Genomic DNA, 18,462 nt, shown 5'->3' with positions numbered 1-18,462 from the left:
TTATAGTCTTGCAACATATATTTTGCAACTCGTTTAAGACTGTTTGCAGTAACGCCTTTTGGAACCTTTTCTTGTGGTGGGGAGCATATTCATTTCCACTCTGCAAAAGGTTCAGACCATGGGTTCCGCTCAAATAACTCTAACTAAAGTTCCACCAACAGCATCCATGTGCAAAACAGTGGTTCGGTGGGGGGCAGGATGGCAGACATTACACTTCAAATTAATCACACATGCTCAACTTCAACTGCATATGCAATTTGTTTTTAGCACAAGAACTGAGTTCAGTGCGCGCACGCACACACAAACACTCTTGGTTTTTACATGAAGTTTTCTTTCCTTCAGCTGCCTAACCTAGGGCTCATCCACACTTAGGCTTGTCCCGTGATTTCAACGCACTGGTCTGAGAGATTCTTCTTTCGTTCCACCGCTTTCCCTGGGAAAAGCCGCTGTTTACCGCTGAGTCGCAGCTAACGTCCATTTGATAGACGTTTGTTCTGATTCAGCAGTAAGTGGTGGGTCTTCCCAAGGAAAGTGGCAGGACAAAATGAAAAAAACCTTTCGGACCCATGTCTAGAAATCACAGGGCGAGTGGCATCGAATGAATAAAACTTTATTTGCATCAGCCATCGGCCATAGCAACAAAAGAACATTGTGGTATACACAGAACAAAATAGAAAGCTGAGTATATAAAACACGGTTTAGAGTCCCAAATCAGCAGTCAAATAGTGGACCTTAGTCTGATTGCCCCAGTTAAAAACCTTGCAACCTTTGCTGTCATCTGTTCCTCCTGATCTGCCAGGAGAAAAAGACACTGTGGCAGTGGTAGGGTGGCCCGGAATGGCCCATAAAAGAGGGATAATCATCTCATTCCTCAAGTCTTTGTAAAGAGTGCTTGAGATTTGGTGCTGCCATCTCCGCAAGGACATAAGCATTTTTTGTATGGAATCTGTTGGAATCATCCCTCAAGTACCGCCGAGGGCAGTACATTCAGTCTTGCAAGGGTAAAAGCACATCTATATTTTGGAGTTGCTAGGTTATACAGATAGGGTGCAAGAGAATCAAAGTGGAAGGATGGAAAATGGCCGTTCCATGGGCAAAATTTCCTTATTGTGCCAAGTTTGTCTGATGCTCAGTATCATTTTGGCGTTGGCAAATTTAGACTGTTTGCTTTACTATAACCCACAGTGAGTAGCTGTTGTGGGGCATTGTGGATGAGCCCATAGAAAGGGGGAGAAAAGGGCCCCATCTGCAGTATACATTTAAAGCAGTATCGTGCCACTCTAAAGAGTCATGGCTTCCTCCCCCAAAGAATCACAGGAACTGTTTGTTGAGGCTGCTGAGAAATGCTTTTTTTTCCTCTAGAAAAAAATGGTGCAGGTACTGTGTACCATTGAGTACCCCCAGAAAAAAAATCACTGCTGAGAGTTGTCAGGAGATCCCCACTCCCTTCCCAGGGCTACAATTCCCAGAGTTCCCTGGGAGGAGAATGGACAGTTAAACCCACTCTGGGAATCAAGGCGTGTGGGTCATCACCAACGAAGTGGAAAATTCCACCTACCCTTTGGCCTTTTGCATAAACTCCATAACCGGTTACATTGGCTCCATTGGAGGTCCCTGTTGCTGTGAGAATTGGTGGCTTCCATGAAACCAGGATCGTTCCTGGCGTCGGCCCAGCCTGAATTCTGATGTCTTGAGGGGGAGCTGGTGGACCTAGATTTCAAAACACGCTTCAGTTACTACCAGTCACTTAATTCCGTAGGCCCTACAGATAGAAGCATATTGTTATTAAATTTTCATTGTCTAAGGCAGGCATGTCCAACTGGTCAATCACGATCTACCAGTTGATCGTGGGTCAATCTGGTCAATCATGGATCTGCTGGTCAATCGTGGTCAATCTCGTGACCCTGATTGACACCTCTCTCTCTCTCTCTCTCTCTCTCTCTCTCTCTCTCCGAAAAGCTCAATAACTTTGGGTCTTCCTCCCCCCAAAAAGCTCAACAGCTTAGGTCAATCTAATGGGTAGATTTCTTTTATAGTGGGAGTAGATCGCAGCCTGGTTGGACATGCCTGGTCTAGGGGGCTGGAGATGTCAAAATGTGTCATCTCAGTAGTTTATTGAGGGATGGAGGAAACTTGCCTGAGGACCAGGCAATTTTGGCATAAGTTCACTCATTAGTCTACTCCACCCCATTACCATTTTTTAATCCATAATTTTAAAAACAAATTTTTTAAAAAATCTGCGCAATTTGCCACATGTTAAACATGTTTCTAAACATGGATTTCTTACACATTGTCTCTCAAATTACGCATTACCAAACCTAGTTTTATGTCGCTGTTGTTTTTAGCTCAGAACTGCGTCAGAACATTCCAAAGGATGACTAGTCCACACTACATAATGAAAGCACTTTTACAGCACTTTAAACATCTAGGTTTTTTATTATTAATAATTTATTTAATAAGTTTATATACTGCCATTCATCTGAGGATCGCAGGTGCTGTGCAGGGTCCCCCCCCATTTTTTAAAATAATCCTGGGAAATGTAGTTTGCTAAGTGTGCTGAGAATTGTTAGGAGAGCCCTTCTTTCACCCTTACAAACTATAATTCCCAGAGTTCCCTAGGAAGAATGATTGATCGTTAATGCAATTTAAATCTGTGATGTGGATGCACATCAATGCAGGAAGTGGACATCAGGTCTGTCCCCATCATATTTTGCAAAGACTGAATTCCCCAGACATCTCTAGTTCTAGCAAACCACATAGATGCACGTGCTTTAATTCCAGGGTTACTCTTAGTCGTTATTCTTTAAAATTCAGGTGTTTCAAAAGAAATCCACACGGTAAAATTACGTGTTAAAGATTAGTTGTCTGATTTAAAAAACGCAGAGGACATAAAACTATCAAAATATAAATAAAACCAGTTGTTTTAAAACAAATGCATGCAAATAAAATTAAATGCTAAAATTACACCTCTTGGCTGGCTAAAGAAAAAGGTTTTTCGCAGGTGCTGAAAACAATACAACACAGCCTTCTGCCTCATGGCAATTTCAGAAATCCTCCTAGTTAGAAAAGAATTCAGGAAGGACGGAATGCAAGCCCAAGAAAACACCAAAAGGAACGGAAGGGTAGAAATCCTCTCATCCCTATTCTGAACCCAGAGCCAAGGCCAGGATGTTGAGAGCAAGACAGCTGACAAGAAGTCCTTGCAGGGAATAGGACGGGGCAGAGGCCAGCCTTGCAAATGATTTTGGGAAGGATTACAGCAAACACTTTTGCATCCCAACAATGGGGAGCCACTTCAGCAGCAGCAATCTGATGCTGAGGAGGGAAGTCTGGAAAACCATTTACACGCCCTGGGTCTCAGAATATCCCAGAGAGAGCTTGCAGGAGGCAGGAGGGCTGGAGAAATCCATGTGGGAACCCAATAATGCTGAGGCAAACAGCACACTGGCAACTTCCTGCTGCGGTCCAGATTAATAATTGCCTGGCTAATTGGCTGCTAGGACAAGTGGATGGGGAAACAGCATGCCAGAGGCTACCAAGAGTCTTTTGTGCTGTCCGCAGCAATTGCAAGAGAAGTTTGTCAGAGGAGGACATGCATCAGCTGTGTTCCATAAACTGGCCCAACTCCTTGCACACAGAAAACCAGCAGGTCAGGAAGAAGAGAAGAAGAGTTTGGATTTGATATCCCGCTTTATCACTACCCGAGGGAGTCTCAAAGTGGCTAACATTCTCCTTTCCCTTCCTCCCCCACAACAAACACTCTGTGAGGTGAGTGGGGCTGAGAGACTTCAGAGAAGTGTGACTGGCCCAAGGTCACCCAGCAGCTGCAGGTGGAGGAGCGGAGATGCGAACCCGGTTCCCCAGATTACGAGTCTACCGCTCTTAACCACTACACAGAGAGCCAGTGTGGTGCAGTGGTTAAGAGCGGTAGACTCGTAATCTGGGGAACCGGGTTCAATTCCCCACTCCTCCACATGCAGCTGCTGGGTGACCTTGGGCTAGTCACACTTCTCTGAAGTCTCTCAGCCTCACTCACCTCACAGAGTGTTTGTTGTGGGGGAGGAAGGGAAAGGTGATTGTGAGCCGCTTTGAGACTCCTTCGGGTAGTGATAAAGCGGGATATCAAATCCAAATTATTATTATTCTCTTCTACACCACACTGGAAAGAAGGCTGGTGTGTGTTTCTGTCTACATTTTCCCCTGACACCATAGCTTTTTTATAGGTGACGTGCTTTCGAACTGCTAGGTTGGCAGGAGCAGGGACCGAGCAATGGGAGCTCACCCCGTCACGGGGATTCGAACCGCCAACCTTCTGATCGGCAAGCCCTAGGCTTTGTGGTTTAACCCACAGCGCCACCCGCATCTTTTTTATAGGCATTCCCTTATCTACGTCTGATCAACTCGCGTGTGACTGCATACATGCAAGGCACCGTTAAATGAGTAATTCAATTCTAACCTGAAATGACAGGAGAGAGCTGGAAATTACTTGTGTCTCATAAGGAGACCCTCCCCAGAGCCCAAAAAGGATGTCAGTGGGTCAAAAGTCCAGGGGAAAAAAGACTCCAATGACTCCAAATGGTGTGTGGGAGCTCTTGCTGAAGCTGCACTACTCTGCTCTACAGCTGTTGGGTAGCAACACTGTTTTTATTTATTTATTGGGGGTGGGTAACTCAAGGGTACGCAGTACCGGCACCCCCCCCAAATGTTAAAAGTGTGGCACTTACTGTAACACCTTTTTTTTTTTGCTTATGCATGTGGGGGCCTGCAACATAACCCCCTTGTAAGAGAGAACAGAGGCCTAACTCAGCACAGCTCTTCTTAAGCGCTAAGCTTCAGCTAGACTGCAAGATCTTTTGCTTTCTTTCCCTTCCTTGCATCTTGGAGTGGCAGGCTGTGTGTGTGTTCCATAACCTGGGCTCCATGCAGCTAAAAACAGCTGAGCAAAAACAAAAAGCAAAAAAAACCTCCCCCTGTTTGAAGGCCCTGAAAACCTGTTATCATGATAGCACACTTGCTACGTCTCTAATTAAAACCAATCCCCTATAAATAGCAGTGTGCTGGATGGAAGCCTAGCCTAAAAATATCCCTGTGATTATTAAGGTTATGTATATTTCATGAGTTCTGCCACATATTTGGCAACATCCTGGCTAAACTGAACAAGCTAAAAAGCTTTCGGAGGGGAAGGGCTGCCCCCTCCACCGTAACAATCAATTCACAGTGCCGGCAGTCCTACAACAGTCCCAAACATCTCTGAATTGTTATTGCCAGGCAACAAAATCCTTATGGGTTGAGAAAAAGTACTAGCAGGTCTCTGTATACCAGGAATCCAGCTTAGCTTTCCCTTGGGAAACAGGGCGTGTGTCATTTTGGGGAATGAAGCCCTCCCCCAAGCCAGTTCTACAGGGGCAATCCTTGAAGACCCTTTTATATGTGGACAGCCTTGCTGAACTCAAACTCTCAAGGTGTGCCATTTAAGACACCTGCATTGCACCCAGACCTTTACGATCTGAGAAGACCACTTTTTTGTTTTTTTAGCTTTGAAAGTCCCACTGACCCTGTTTGGGAAACATGTATGTCTCCATCTAGACCAGGAGTGGGGCACCTTAGGCCCAGGAACCAGATATGGCCCCCCCCGGCCTCTCTATTTGGCCCACAGGGTTCTCCCCAGGCCACACCCATCCCTGGCCTTGCTTTGCACCCCAGGTGTTTTCACCTGGCTGGATTGTGTCCATTTGCTTGTCTGGATAACTGATGGTGCAATCTAAATGTGGTGCATGTACTTATCCCATTTCTGCAATAATCTATGCATTCAAGCTCCTGAAATCTTGGCTACTTGTCTTGCTGGCTCACTAATCCTTCCCCAATGGCACAGGAACATAGGAAACTGCCTCATATTGAATCTGACCTTTGGTCCATCTAGATAAGTTCTGTCTCCAACTGATTGCCACCAGGTTTCAGGTAGGGGATGTTCCCAGCCCTACCTAGAGATCGAACCTGGGACCTTCTATGTACAGAGCAGATGCACTACTAGTGAACTATGGCCCTTCACGGAGGGAAAGGCAGATGGCAGCTCTAAGTTAGAGGTCCCAAATTCCATGTTATTTCGGTGTACATGCCCAGGCGGTCATAGGTACTTGTAAATGTAAAGGTAAAGGGACCCTGGACCGTTAGGTCCAGTTGTGGCCGACTCTGGGGTTGTGGCGCTCATCTCACTTTATTGGCCAAGGGAGCCAGTGTACAGCTTCCGGGTCATGTGGCCAGCATGACTAAGCCGCTTCTGGCGAACCAAAGCAGCACACGGAAACACCGTTTACCTTCCCACTGGAGTGGTACCTATTTATCTACTTGTACTTTGACGTGTTTTCGAACTGCTAGGTTGGCAGGAGCAGGGACCGAGCAATGGGAGCTCACCCCGTTGTGGGGATTTGAACTGCTGAGCTTCTGATCGGCAAGTCCTAGGCTCTGTGGTTTAACCCACAGCGCCACCCACATCCCAGATAGGTACTTGTACACTCATGGTAATACACCCTTTCTCCCTCACCTCCCAGAGCACCTGTGTGAGGCTACCTCTCTTCTTTCCTTTGACAGTCTCCCCAAAACTCATCTTGCCCCCAAAGTCTTCAGGACAACCCCCTGCTTCCAGTGTTCAATGGTCATGGGTCCGTAATGAAGCCTTTAAGTAGGTGCAACTGAAACCCTGACATGTTCCAGGAGCAGTCAATGTTGTGCCCCACCCTGATGTTCCTGGACTACAAATCCAATTGTCCTTGACCATGCTGGTCGAGGATGATGGGATTTGTAGTTCAACAGCATTTGGAAGACCCCACGTTGGCTTCTTCTGTGTCAAAGCTTAGAATGCCAGATCCTTCAGGAAATGACCTTCCCTCTTGCAATCTGTAAGCTTTCACGTACACCGATGGCTCTGCATAAATTAACAAACAACAGCAAGCAATATCCTAAAAAAAACACACAACAGAGTCAAACCTGCTGGCAATGTCGAAAATTCTACAAAGGCTTCCTTTTTTTCCCGTTGCTCCAGTGGGAGCTGCCAGGGCATTTGGTGAGGCTTGGCCAATACCTTCACCTTGTAGGCCATGTTGGGCTTCAGGTTAAAAAACTGATACTTGTATCTGGCAGCCTTGACAATATCGAATTCCTCTTCGTTGAGGAAGATCACATGACTGTAATTGCTGTTGGTTGGGAGCCAGGTGAGCTCGGCGGAAATCTGGGTGATGTTGTCCACCTTAAGGTGAGAAGGAGCCACAATGACATCCTTCCCAACTAACAAAGTGCACTGGAGCTCGTCAGAATTGCCCCTACTGGTTATGCTTTGAATAGATATTCGATACGTGCAGGTAGCAATGTTAAGTTTTTCTATGAGAGCTTTAGTTCTGCTCCCCAAGGACACACTCATCCGTATTTCTTTGTCTACCAAGACGTTGTAGCTATGAATGGTTCCCCATCCAGGTGGCACGACCGGAGGCTCCCAGCCCACAATAACACTTTTGGCTAGTTGTTTGATAAGGGTAATTTTTCTAGGATAAGGCACAATGTCTTCTCCGATTTCATCAATGTTCACATCCAGGGTCCCTGCACTGTTATTGACAACGCCAGGCTCTAAGTGGCTGGGAGGGTTTATCTCCAAAAGGCCATCTCCTTCCAACATGTGACCAGTGTGGTTGATGTAATTCTGGTCCTGTTCGCTGCCCACCCCACTCAACAAACGGGATTCATTGTCCTGCACAAAATCCACAAAGTTGGAAGGGACAAGACCTCTCTGTCCATCTAGGAGTTCACCTAGAGGAGAAAGAAAAAAAAGGTGGAAGGCAGGTTGCACAAACACACAGAAAAGACACAACTGCTCATCTGGATTCACATTTAAAGATGGGCCAAGGAGAAACACAGCCAGTTTCAACCACCATCCCTGCCCTAGCCCTGTTGAAGTGCTTACCCAGCCCAGCCTAAGCCAGTAGTGACTGCTGTCCATCAGGACTGGTAGGAAGCAAACAGTAGAAGGAACCAGGGCCAAGGATAGGCAGAGTCAACTAATTCTACCTTCCTGTCTACTGGGCTTTACTTTAGCCTCAAGTTCAAGTACTTTATTATGGTCATAGACCAGCATAAGCAAAACATCTAAATAAACAGCATAACAGTATGAATCTAATAATTATTAAATAAATAGGAGCAAGAACCAAACATAGATTTAAACATATACATAGAATACTTAATTAAGCATAGATAATGGGTGAGTAAAAATTTATAAGAAAAATTAAAAGATCGCTTAACACAGCTATATGGGGTGGCTTCAGAAGTGCAGATCTAGCAATATGGGCCTTCAGTTTAGGATTGAATTGTAGCATAGACCATTCTTCATCGAAAATCTATCATGGCAGAACAAAATCTGGTGAATGAGTATGTGACTTCTGGGCTCTCATCCTGTAGTAATAAGGAGATGTTGTGTTGTTCTGAATGCCCAGGAAATGTATATAAGATGAGTTGGATAAACCTAGTTTGAATGTCTATATCAGGGGTCTGCAACCTTTAAGACAAAAAGAGCCACTTGGACCCGTTTCCGAAGGAAAAAAAACCTGGGAGCCGCAAAACCATTGTGACATTTAAAGCATGCGCGCCGCTGCCCTCCGATCTGACAGCGGGCGGGAAGGTGACGTCGGGACGGTGCGTGACTAATGCACGCACCGCCCCCATGCGACGTCACAGCCAGTACAGCGCCCGCCACAGTGGGGAGTGTCGGGGCGCACAATGCGCCTCCTCCCCTCGCTAGTATCCACCCCAGAGCCGCGGCAAAGGTGTAAAAGAGCCACATGCGGCTCCGGAGCCGCGGGTTGCAGACCCCTGGTCTATATAATACTGGCGATGAAGGAGGGCATGCTCCATGGTTTCCTGCTGCTACCGGGCTTTACAAGGGCGTCGTTGAGACTAGGGAGGAGGAAGCTGGCAGTCATGGGCTGGTTGTAGGTAAGAAGGCAGACAACTGGGGGCTGGATAAGGGCAGACAGAGGTCACTGGGGCCAAGCCCCCTTTGCCCTAATAAATTAGCCACCACTGCCCCCATATGATAAAAGCCTTTACCCCCACCATTCAGTTAGAATTAGAATTCGTATGAGGGGAGAACAAGGGCACCCTCACTGACCCCACTCTCTCTGCCACATCCCACTCGTTCAGTTCCATAACTCCCCATGCATTGGTGGGATGATGTTTCCAGCAGTTGAGACTGCTCTACTTATAGGGCCACCCTAGATGGTTCAGAATGCTGGATAATCGCAAGCGGAGCAAGCGGAACCCAGAATGCTCCCCTGCACCCAAATTTGTTGATGGTTAAAGAGAGGCAAAAGCAAAAGCTAAATAAATAAATAACTAAATTGCCAGTCTCAACAAACCTTCGTAGAAGCCATCTTCGTCCATGTCTCCATACACATAGAGGTATTTTCCTGCTGTGAGGGGCAGCTCTGCCTCGGGGTTTTCATTTGGTCCATCAAATGGGTTGTAACTGGAGGGAAGCACAATTACCTTTTCATGTAATTAACCAGTCAGTGTTGAGAATCTCTGGGTAGGGCAAGGAGCTCCTTCACCCTCCTGCTACATAGGAAGCCACCCTGAACTGTGTCAGACGATGGCTCCATCTAACTCAGTACAGTCTGGAAATGGCTCTCCAAGGTTTCAAGCAGGGCTCTCTCTTAGCCCTACCTGGAGCTGCCGCAGATGGAACCAGCAACGTTCTGCATGCAAGGCAGCTGCTCTACCACTGAGCTATGGGCCTTCACCCACTTGCTCCCAACGTCACACAAAGCCATATCCTGACTCTTCCCCACACAGCTAGCAAGTCCAGCCCTTGGTGAGCCAGTTGGGTTTACAGCACCCAAACCCTTTCACAGCACCATTTCTCTTAAGGAGGGATGGCGAGCTGATTCATTCCTGAGTCCTTGCCTCTCTCTGGCTGGTCTCCCCCATCTGCTTTTGCACATTTCCCCTAAGAGTCTTAGGCCACCCACTATTACCCAATTCACACCTGCCACATCCCCAAAGCGGAGGTACAGAAGCGAGATGTCCTACTGGAACATTGGAAAGCTTCATCTTATTCTGGGATGCCTCTGTGATCCAGCCCCTCCTTGGTCAGCCCTCACGTAGGCACAGAGTCATGTGCAGGACAGGGTGCTATTAAGCACAACTGACAGCAGGGTAGTGTTGGGCAAGTAACATGCCAGTTTCAGGCATCAAGGCCATGACAGGTCCTGAGCCTGGGACCCTTGGGACGGTCAGACAAGGATGTCAGGGTTTGCAACCACTGGAGGGGACTGCAGAAAGAGCAATCAGCCATGCACCAACCCCAGAACACAAAGTAGGCCAAGGGGCAAGAGGTGACCTCTGTTTCTTGCAGAAGTCTGTTTCTTAAGTCTAAGCAAGGTAAGAACTCAATTTGCAATGGGCCCCACCTTGTCTCACTCAGCCTTTCCCAGCACCTCTCATTGAGCGTTGCCTTATTCACCTCCTCGGATCTGGGTAACCCACATTATTTCTGCTGGCCCAGTAGTTTTTTAGCATCTATGCTAACAACGAATGTTCAGGAGCCCTAACAATTGGGAACATGACTGCCTTACTTCCCACATGTGCAGGATATATATATATATATAAAAGGTGTCACAATTGTATACAGCAGTACCTCGGGCTAAGAACTTAATTCGTTCTGGAGGTCCGTTCTTAACCTGAAACTGTTCTTAACCTGAAGCACCACTTTAGCTAATTGGGCCTCCTGCTGCCACAGCGCCGCTTCCACACAATTTCTGTCCTCATCCTGAAGCAAGGTTCTTAACCCAAGGTACTATTTCTGGGTTAGAGGAGTCTGTAACCTGAAGCGTCTGTAACCTGAGGTACCACTGTAGTTCAAGGGAAATCCCAAGATGTGAAAGGCAACTTATTCCAGCAGTAGGACTCTGAGTGGGCAAGAGAAAGTACTGCTTTCGCTTCTGCCCATGGCCCCTGAAAGTGGCCAGTCAGCAGGTAAAATGGCCAGCTCACCTCTCATTCTCCCCAATGCCTGAAATGTAGGAAATGCAGGAAACATCTTTCAGGCAGACCAAAAAATGTACCATTTCCTGGTGATTTGTGGCAGGGCTCAGACTTTGAGGTTAATAAGGCCACTTAAAGGACAGGATAAAAGAGAGAATATTGGCATACAACGGTGTGGGATATTGCATCATTAGAAAAACTGAGATGCAACTTAGAGGCCAATGCAAAAGTTGTTTCCATTTGTCACTTATGCGTCTATCTAAGTGCATGACTGGCCCCCACCAACAACTTTTAAAGGGATGCTGTCAAAAGGAATAATTTTTGTGTTTTCCACCCTTGTTGATGTGTCTTCTTTATAGCGGACCCCCGATACTCTCTTATGGATGCCGCATGTTGTATTTTGCATTGACTGCTAATAAATCAGGTTTCTTAAAAAGCATTTCAAATTGTGAAAAATAAAAAATACAGTTCACATACAGGCCTGCTTGGTGGGTTGACATTACCTATATCGAGCGATGCAAAGATGGACTTTTCCAGAGTATCTCTGCTTTGAGGTATTAGAATTTCGTTCATTATCCATCTACAATAAGAAGTAATAAATGTGATTGGTCTTCTGGGACCAGGGTTATATCTTAATCTCTTAACGTACAAATGACCATATATATATATATATATATATATATATATATATATATATATATATATATATGCAGGTTTTGGTGTCTTCGGGTGTCTTCCCGTGTAAGAGTCGGGGTGTCTGTGCGACGTTTCGACGAGGTCTCACTCGTCATCTTCAGGCTGGTGCTTTCGGCTTCTTGTTACTGGAACAGAGCAGAGTCTGGTGTTTGAGTTCCTATAAATACTGTTGAGGGGTGTGGTGTATAGCCTCCAACGTTCTGGGCAGAGAGGAAGTTCCTAGATTAGTGTGCCTTTTCTTCTTTTGTTCCTTAATTACTTGAGGGATATCTTGGGTGATTTCATGAGGGATATTTTGAATACCACTGGGTGGGTCATTAAGTGTAGATTAGTTGCTAAAGCTTTCGTGTCTTGACCTCTTGAGCTTGTGAAGAGTTTTTCTGAGAAGATGGCTGTGCTGCATTTAGTTGTGCTCTGGCTTGGCTTCGTGTATAGGGGCGAGCTGTGGTTTTGTGCCTTGTGCCAGCCAGATCTGTGTAGGGATTGCAGGGGGGTGCAGCATCCGGAGGTGCCACTATAGTTTGGCTACTGGATGGAGTCTGTAATATGTCTGTGGAGAGAAAAACTCTTCACAAGTTCAAGAGGTCAAGACACGAAAGCTTTAGCAACTAATCTACACTTAATGACCCACCCAGTGATATTCAGAATATCACTCATGAAATCACCCAAGATATCCCTCAAGTAATTAAAGAACAAAAGAAGAAAAGGCACACTAATCTAGGAACTTCCTCTCTGCCCAGAACGTTGGAGGCTATACACCACACCCCTCAACAGTATTTATAGGAACTCAAACACCAGACTCTGCTCTGTTCCAGTAACAAGAAGCCGAAAGCACCAGCCTGAAGATGACGAGTGAGACCTCGTCGAAACGTCGCACAGACACCCCGACTCTTACACGGGAAGACACCCGAAGACACCAAAACCTGCATATATATATATATATATATATATATATATATAAAATTTCTTCCCAGATATAGCACTCAACACCGTGTGAAAGACACTCATTAAAAACAAAGTACCACTTAAGACTCTCTCTCTCTCTCTCTCTCTCTCTCTCTCTCTCTCTCTCTCTGTGTCTGTGTGTGTGTGAAATAAATATTGAAAACAGGCATTCAATGTCTGGCAAAATGGCAGAACCCAAGGGCAGAAAATGGATATATTGCAGTTGAAGTGCTTGCATTATACCAAGTCAGACCACTGGCCAACTTATCTCACTATTTCCTATGATGACCAGCAACTAGTTTTCCCAGATGTTCACTTTGTGTAAGGAGTGGGCAATTCCACATTCAGAAATCTTTCTTTCAGTAATCAGGACTCACACATCACAGGAAACTATCTTAGGCTGCATCAGACCATTGGTTCATCCAGTTCAGTGCTATCTACAGAGTTTGCAGGGAAGCAGTTGAAGAAGGAGCAAAAAGGGTTTTCTTGTGTGTGTGTGTTTCTTGGTGGCTGATTAGCTGTTTTCCCTGTGTAAAGGTCAGAGGGGGCAGGGTTTCTGTTGAGGCAGGGGATTAGCTGTGGGAGGAGCTTATCAGAGTTTGCAGGGAAGCAGTTGAAGAAGGAGCAAAAAGGGTTTTCTTGTGTGTGTGTGTTTCTTGGTGGCTGATTAGCTGTTTTCCCTGTGTAAAGGTCAGAGGGGGCAGGGTTTCTGTTGAGGCAGGGGATTAGCTGTGGGAGGAGCTTATCAGAGTTTGCAGGGCAGCGGCGCGCGCCTAGCGGCGCGCGCAGTTAAATCCATCTTTTAGATTTAGGGGAGCTAGTCTCAAACGTTGTTAGGGGAGATCTAGGTGTTTTTTTTGTGTATTTGTCCTGTCTTCAAGCTTTTTATGATGGAGGACCTCTGTAGCCAACCCCAACGACACGATCTCAAGATGGAAGGGGAGGGAACAGCTGCAGTCGCCTGCGATTCCTGCGCAATGTTTGCCATCTTGCCAAAGGTTGCAGGCAGCTTTACCTGCAGCAATTGCATGTTGATTGCTCTCTTAAAAGACAAAGTCCAGCAACTGGAGGAACGTGTAGCTACGCTCCAAAGAATTAGAGAGCTGGAGCTCTTCTTGGAAGCAACAGAGCACACCGTCTCCACCAAGGAGGAGACAGGGGACTCCCCTGAGGAGTCTAGTTCACCAACACAGGAGCCAGATATATGGAGAAACGTGACTCAAAGAAGTAGGAGGCCCAGGGTTCACTCTGATTGCTGAGAAATACACAATCGCTTTGAGGTCCTCTCCCCTAGCATGGAAGACGAAGAGCAGACTCCATTTGAGGATCTCTCCCTCATTACAGTCGATCAGGTATATGAAGACGAGCAGCAAAGTCAGTCCTCAGGGAATGTGCAGGCGACCTTGGAACGGACAGCTCACGGAAGAACCCCGACCAAACCCAAGAGGAGGCGTGTAGTGGTGATAGGGGATTCCCTACTGAGGGGAACAGAAGCAGTGATCTGTGGGCCTGACAAGATGTCTCGGGAAGTGTGCTGTCTCCCCGGGGCTAAGATCCAAGATGTAACTGAACGACTGCAAGGAATCATAAAACCCAATGACAAATACCCCTTCCTCTTGGTTCATGTGGGAACCAATGACACTGCAAGCAATAGCCTCCAGAAGATCAAAAGAGACTACGAGGCTCTCGGCAGGAAATTGAAGCAACTAAATGCACAAATTGTCATCTCATCTGTCCTCCCAGTTGAACGACGTGGCCCAGGGAGAGAGGGGAAAATAGTGGAAGTGAACAGCTGGCTTCGCAAATGGTGTAAACAGGAACGGTTTGGATTCTTAGATCACGGACTGCAGTTTCTTGAAGATGGACTTCTGGCAAGTGATGGGCTGCACCTCACAACGGTTGGGAGAAATGTTTTTGCCGAAAATCTCAGAAACCTCATCAGGAGGGCTTTAAACTGACTAATGTGGGGGAGGGAGACAGTGCTCCTGAAGGTAGGAGTCTATCAATTAATGAAGATGATCATCCAAATGTCATAGACCAAATGGAGAAAACAGCACACGGACCTAGTGGTGGGCGGAAAAAATCCTTAAATAAGAGACACGGGGGAATGATTAATGGACTTCAATGTCTGTACACTAATGCGCAAAGCATGGGAAATAAACAAGATGAGCTTGAGCTCTTGGTACAGCAAACTAAATATGACATAATAGGCATCACTGAAACCTGGTGGGATAAGTCCCACGATTGGAATGTAATAATGGGGGGATACAATCTATTTCAGAGAAACAGACCAGACAAGAAAGGAGGAGGAGTGGCGTTATATGTCAGGGATGTGTATACCTGTGAAGAGATCCAAGATTTAGATCCTCAAAGCCAAAGTGAGAGTATTTGGGTCAAAATTAAGGGAGAGAAGAATAACAGAGACCTCATTGTGGGAGTTTACTATAGATCCCCAAGCCAAACGGAGGACATAGATGATGCCTTCCTGGAACAGATGGCCAAGCATGCAAAAGGAAGGGAGATAGTAGTAATGGGGGACTTCAATTACCCGGATATTTGTTGGACGTCAAACTCAGCCAAGAGCATAAGGTCAAACAGATTCCTCACTGGCCTTGCAGACAACTTCATTGTCCAGAAAGTGGGAGAAGCAACAAGAGGAACAGCCATTTTAGATCTGGTCCTAACCAATGTTGATGACCTGGTTAGTGGGGTAGAAGTGGAAGGCTCATTAGGCGCGAGTGATCATGCTCTTCTGAAGTTTACTATACAGCGGAAAGGAGCAGCCAAGCATACTAGGACTCAATTTCTTGACTTTAAGAAAGCCGACTTCATAAAACTTAGGGAAGTGCTGGGTGAGATCCCATGGACAACAATACTAAAAGGAAAGGGAGTTCATGATGGCTGGGAGTTTGTTAAGAGGGAGATACTAAAAGCACAACGTCAGGCAATACCAATGAGACGGAAACATGGAAGGTGCCTAAAGAAGCCAGGGTGGCTATCTAAAGAACTTTTAACTGAATTAAGATTAAAAAAGGATGTGTACAAAAAATGGAAAAGGGGGGAAACCACCAAAGAGGAATTCAAACAAATAGCCAGCACGTGTAGACACAAAGTCAGAAAAGCTAAAGCACAGAATGAACTCAGGCTTGCTAGAGAGGTTAAAAGCAACAAAAAAGGCTTTTATGGGTATGTTCGTAGCAAAAGGAAGAACAAAGAAACAATGGGGTCACTCAGAGGAGAAGATGGTGAAATGCGAACAGGGGACACAGAAAGGGCTGAACTACTCAATGCCTTCTTTGCCTCAGTCTTCTCCGATAAAGAAAACAATGCCCGACCTGAAGAATTTGGAGCAAATGATTCAGCAAAGGAAACACAGCCCAGAATAACTAAGGAGATAGTACAAGAATATTTGGCAAGTTTAGATGTATTCAAGTCTCCAGGGCCAGATGAACTGCATCCAAGAGTATTAAAAGAACTGGCAGAGGTGATCTCAGAACCACTGGCAGTCATCTTTGAGAATTCCTGGAGAACAGGCGAAGTCCCGGCAGACTGGAGGAGGGCAAATGTTGTCCCTATTTTCAAAAAGGGGGAAAGAGAGGACCCAAATAATTACCGCCCAGTCAGTCTGACATCAATAGCAGGGAAGATTCTGGAGCAGATCATTAAGCAAACAGTCTGTGAGCACCTACAAAGGAATGCTGTGATCACCAATAGTCAGCATGGATTTCTGAAAAATAAGTCATGTCAGACTAACCTGATCTCGTTTTTTGACAGAATTACAAGCCTGGTAGATGAAGGGAACGCAGTGGATGTAGCCTACCTTGATTTCAGCAAGGCATTTGACAAGGTGCCCCATGATATTCTTGTAAAGAAGCTGGTAAAATGCGGTCTTGACTATGCTACCACTCAGTGGATTTGTAACTGGCTGACTGACCGAACCCAAAGGGTGCTCATCAATGGTTCCACTTCATCCTGGAGAAGAGTGACTAGTGGGGTGCCACAGGGTTCTGTCTTGGGCCCGGTCTTATTCAACATCTTTATCAACGACTTGGATGATGGACTCAAGGGCATCCTGATCAAATTTGCAGATGACACCAAACTGGGAGGGGTGGCTAACACCCCAGAGGACAGGATCACACTTCAAAATGACCTTGACAGATTAGAGAACTGGGCAAAAATAAACAAGATGAATTTTAACAGGGAGAAATGTAAAGTATTGCACTTGGGCAAAAAAAATGAGAGGCACAAATACAAGATGGGTGACACGTGGCTTGAGAGCAGTACATGTGAAAAGGATCTAGGAGTCTTGGTTGACCACAAACTTGACATGAGCCAACAGTGTGACGCGGCAGCTAAAAAAGCCAATGCAATTCTGGGCTGCATCAATAGGAGTATAGCATCTAGATCAAGGGAAGTAATAGTGCCACTGTATTCTGCTCTGGTCAGACCACACCTGGAGTACTGTGTCCAGTTCTGGGCACCACAATTCAAGAAGGACACTGACAAACTGGAACGTGTCCAGAGGAGGGCAACCAAAATGGTCAAAGGCCTGGAAACGATGCCTTATGAGGAACGGCTAAGGGAGCTGGGCATGTTTAGCCTGGAGAAGAGGAGGTTAAGGGGTGATATGATAGCCATGTTCAAATATATAAAAGGATGTCACATAGAGGAGGGAGAAAGGTTGTTTTCTGCTGCTCCAGAGAAGCGGACACGGAGCAATGGAGCCAAACTACAAGAAAGAAGATTCCACCTAAACATTAGGAAGAACTTCCTGACAGTAAGAGCTGTTCGACGGTGGAATTTGCTGCCAAGGAGTGTGGTGGAGTCTCCTCCTTTGGAGGTCTTTAAGCAGAGGCTTGACAACCATATGTCAGGAGTGCTCTGATGGTGTTTCCTGCTTGGCAGGGGGTTGGACTCGATGGCCCTTGTGGTCTCTTCCAACTCTATGATTCTATGATTCTATGATTCTATGACTACCAGCAGTCCTCCAGGATTTCAGACACAGAGTTTCTCTTAGTACTACCTAGAGTGGCTGGGGAAACCCAGCCAGATGGGCGGGGTATTGATGATGATGATGATGATGATGATAATAATAACTAAAGATGCTGGAGTTTGAAGCTGGTACATTCTGCATGCAATACTGGTGCTCTACCACTGAGCTATAGCCCTTTCTCTGTAGGGTTCAATGGGTTGGGTTTTCCCCAGGGCTCTCCAATTACTGATTCCCAGTCAATTCTGGCAGTGACTCACAAAGGTTGCAAGAATAATCCTCTTTTAGACCCTGCTACCTGAGATCCCACCCCCAATTTCCAACATCTCCCAAGGAGGGCTGAGAATGTCTCCTGCCTGGAACATGGAGAGGTACTGCCAGTCAGGATAGACAACACTGAGATGGACCAATGGGTCTGACTCAATATAATATGTCACTGAAGGTCTTTGGGAGCAAAGATGGAGTCCTCTACATGCAAAGAACGAGATCAACAGGAAGCTGGTGTACTAGGTCAGACTTTTTGTCCACCTTCCCCAGTATCGTCTTCTCTCATTGGCTGTGGACTCAGGCAAAGGAGGGTCTTGCACCACCTGCTACCTGATCTTTCGTACTGCAGATACAACCCATGTGGAGGTACGCATGGGCTCCCTTTCTAGATGTGCCCTCAAACGTACAACGAAATTCCTGCACTGTCATGAAGCCACTGTGGACAGCAAAACAGCCTGCATGAATAACTCTACCTATCTCATTCCTGGGGGCTATGTGCTCCTGGCCACCCACTCTCAATCCACCCACCTCCTCACAAA

At 46.2% G+C, this 18,462-nt stretch overlaps 1 protein-coding gene across 14 annotated transcripts in view; it reads right to left on the bottom strand.

Annotated features, from left to right (window-relative positions):
- The window catches only part of RIMBP2 (RIMS binding protein 2), a 211,135-nt gene that overhangs the window by 37,765 nt on the left and 154,908 nt on the right, over positions 1-18,462 (bottom strand). For all 14 annotated transcript variants that reach the window (XM_082204081.1, XM_082204082.1, XM_082204078.1 and 11 more), the window contains 4 exons: positions 11,529-11,605; positions 9,399-9,508; positions 6,985-7,797; positions 1,559-1,710 (listed from right to left, as the gene is read on the bottom strand). In XM_082204081.1, coding sequence (XP_082060207.1) covers positions 1,559-1,710; positions 6,985-7,797; positions 9,399-9,508; positions 11,529-11,605 — 1,152 coding nt within the window. The remainder of the gene's footprint in view (positions 1-1,558; positions 1,711-6,984; positions 7,798-9,398; positions 9,509-11,528; positions 11,606-18,462) is intronic.

This window comes from Podarcis vaucheri (genome assembly GCF_965113315.1).
Source record: "Podarcis vaucheri genome assembly, chromosome: 16".
Taxonomy (NCBI): domain Eukaryota; kingdom Metazoa; phylum Chordata; class Lepidosauria; order Squamata; family Lacertidae; genus Podarcis; species Podarcis vaucheri.
The sequence above is the reverse complement of the archived record's forward strand: the minus strand, read 5'-3'. Positions and strand labels throughout refer to the sequence as shown.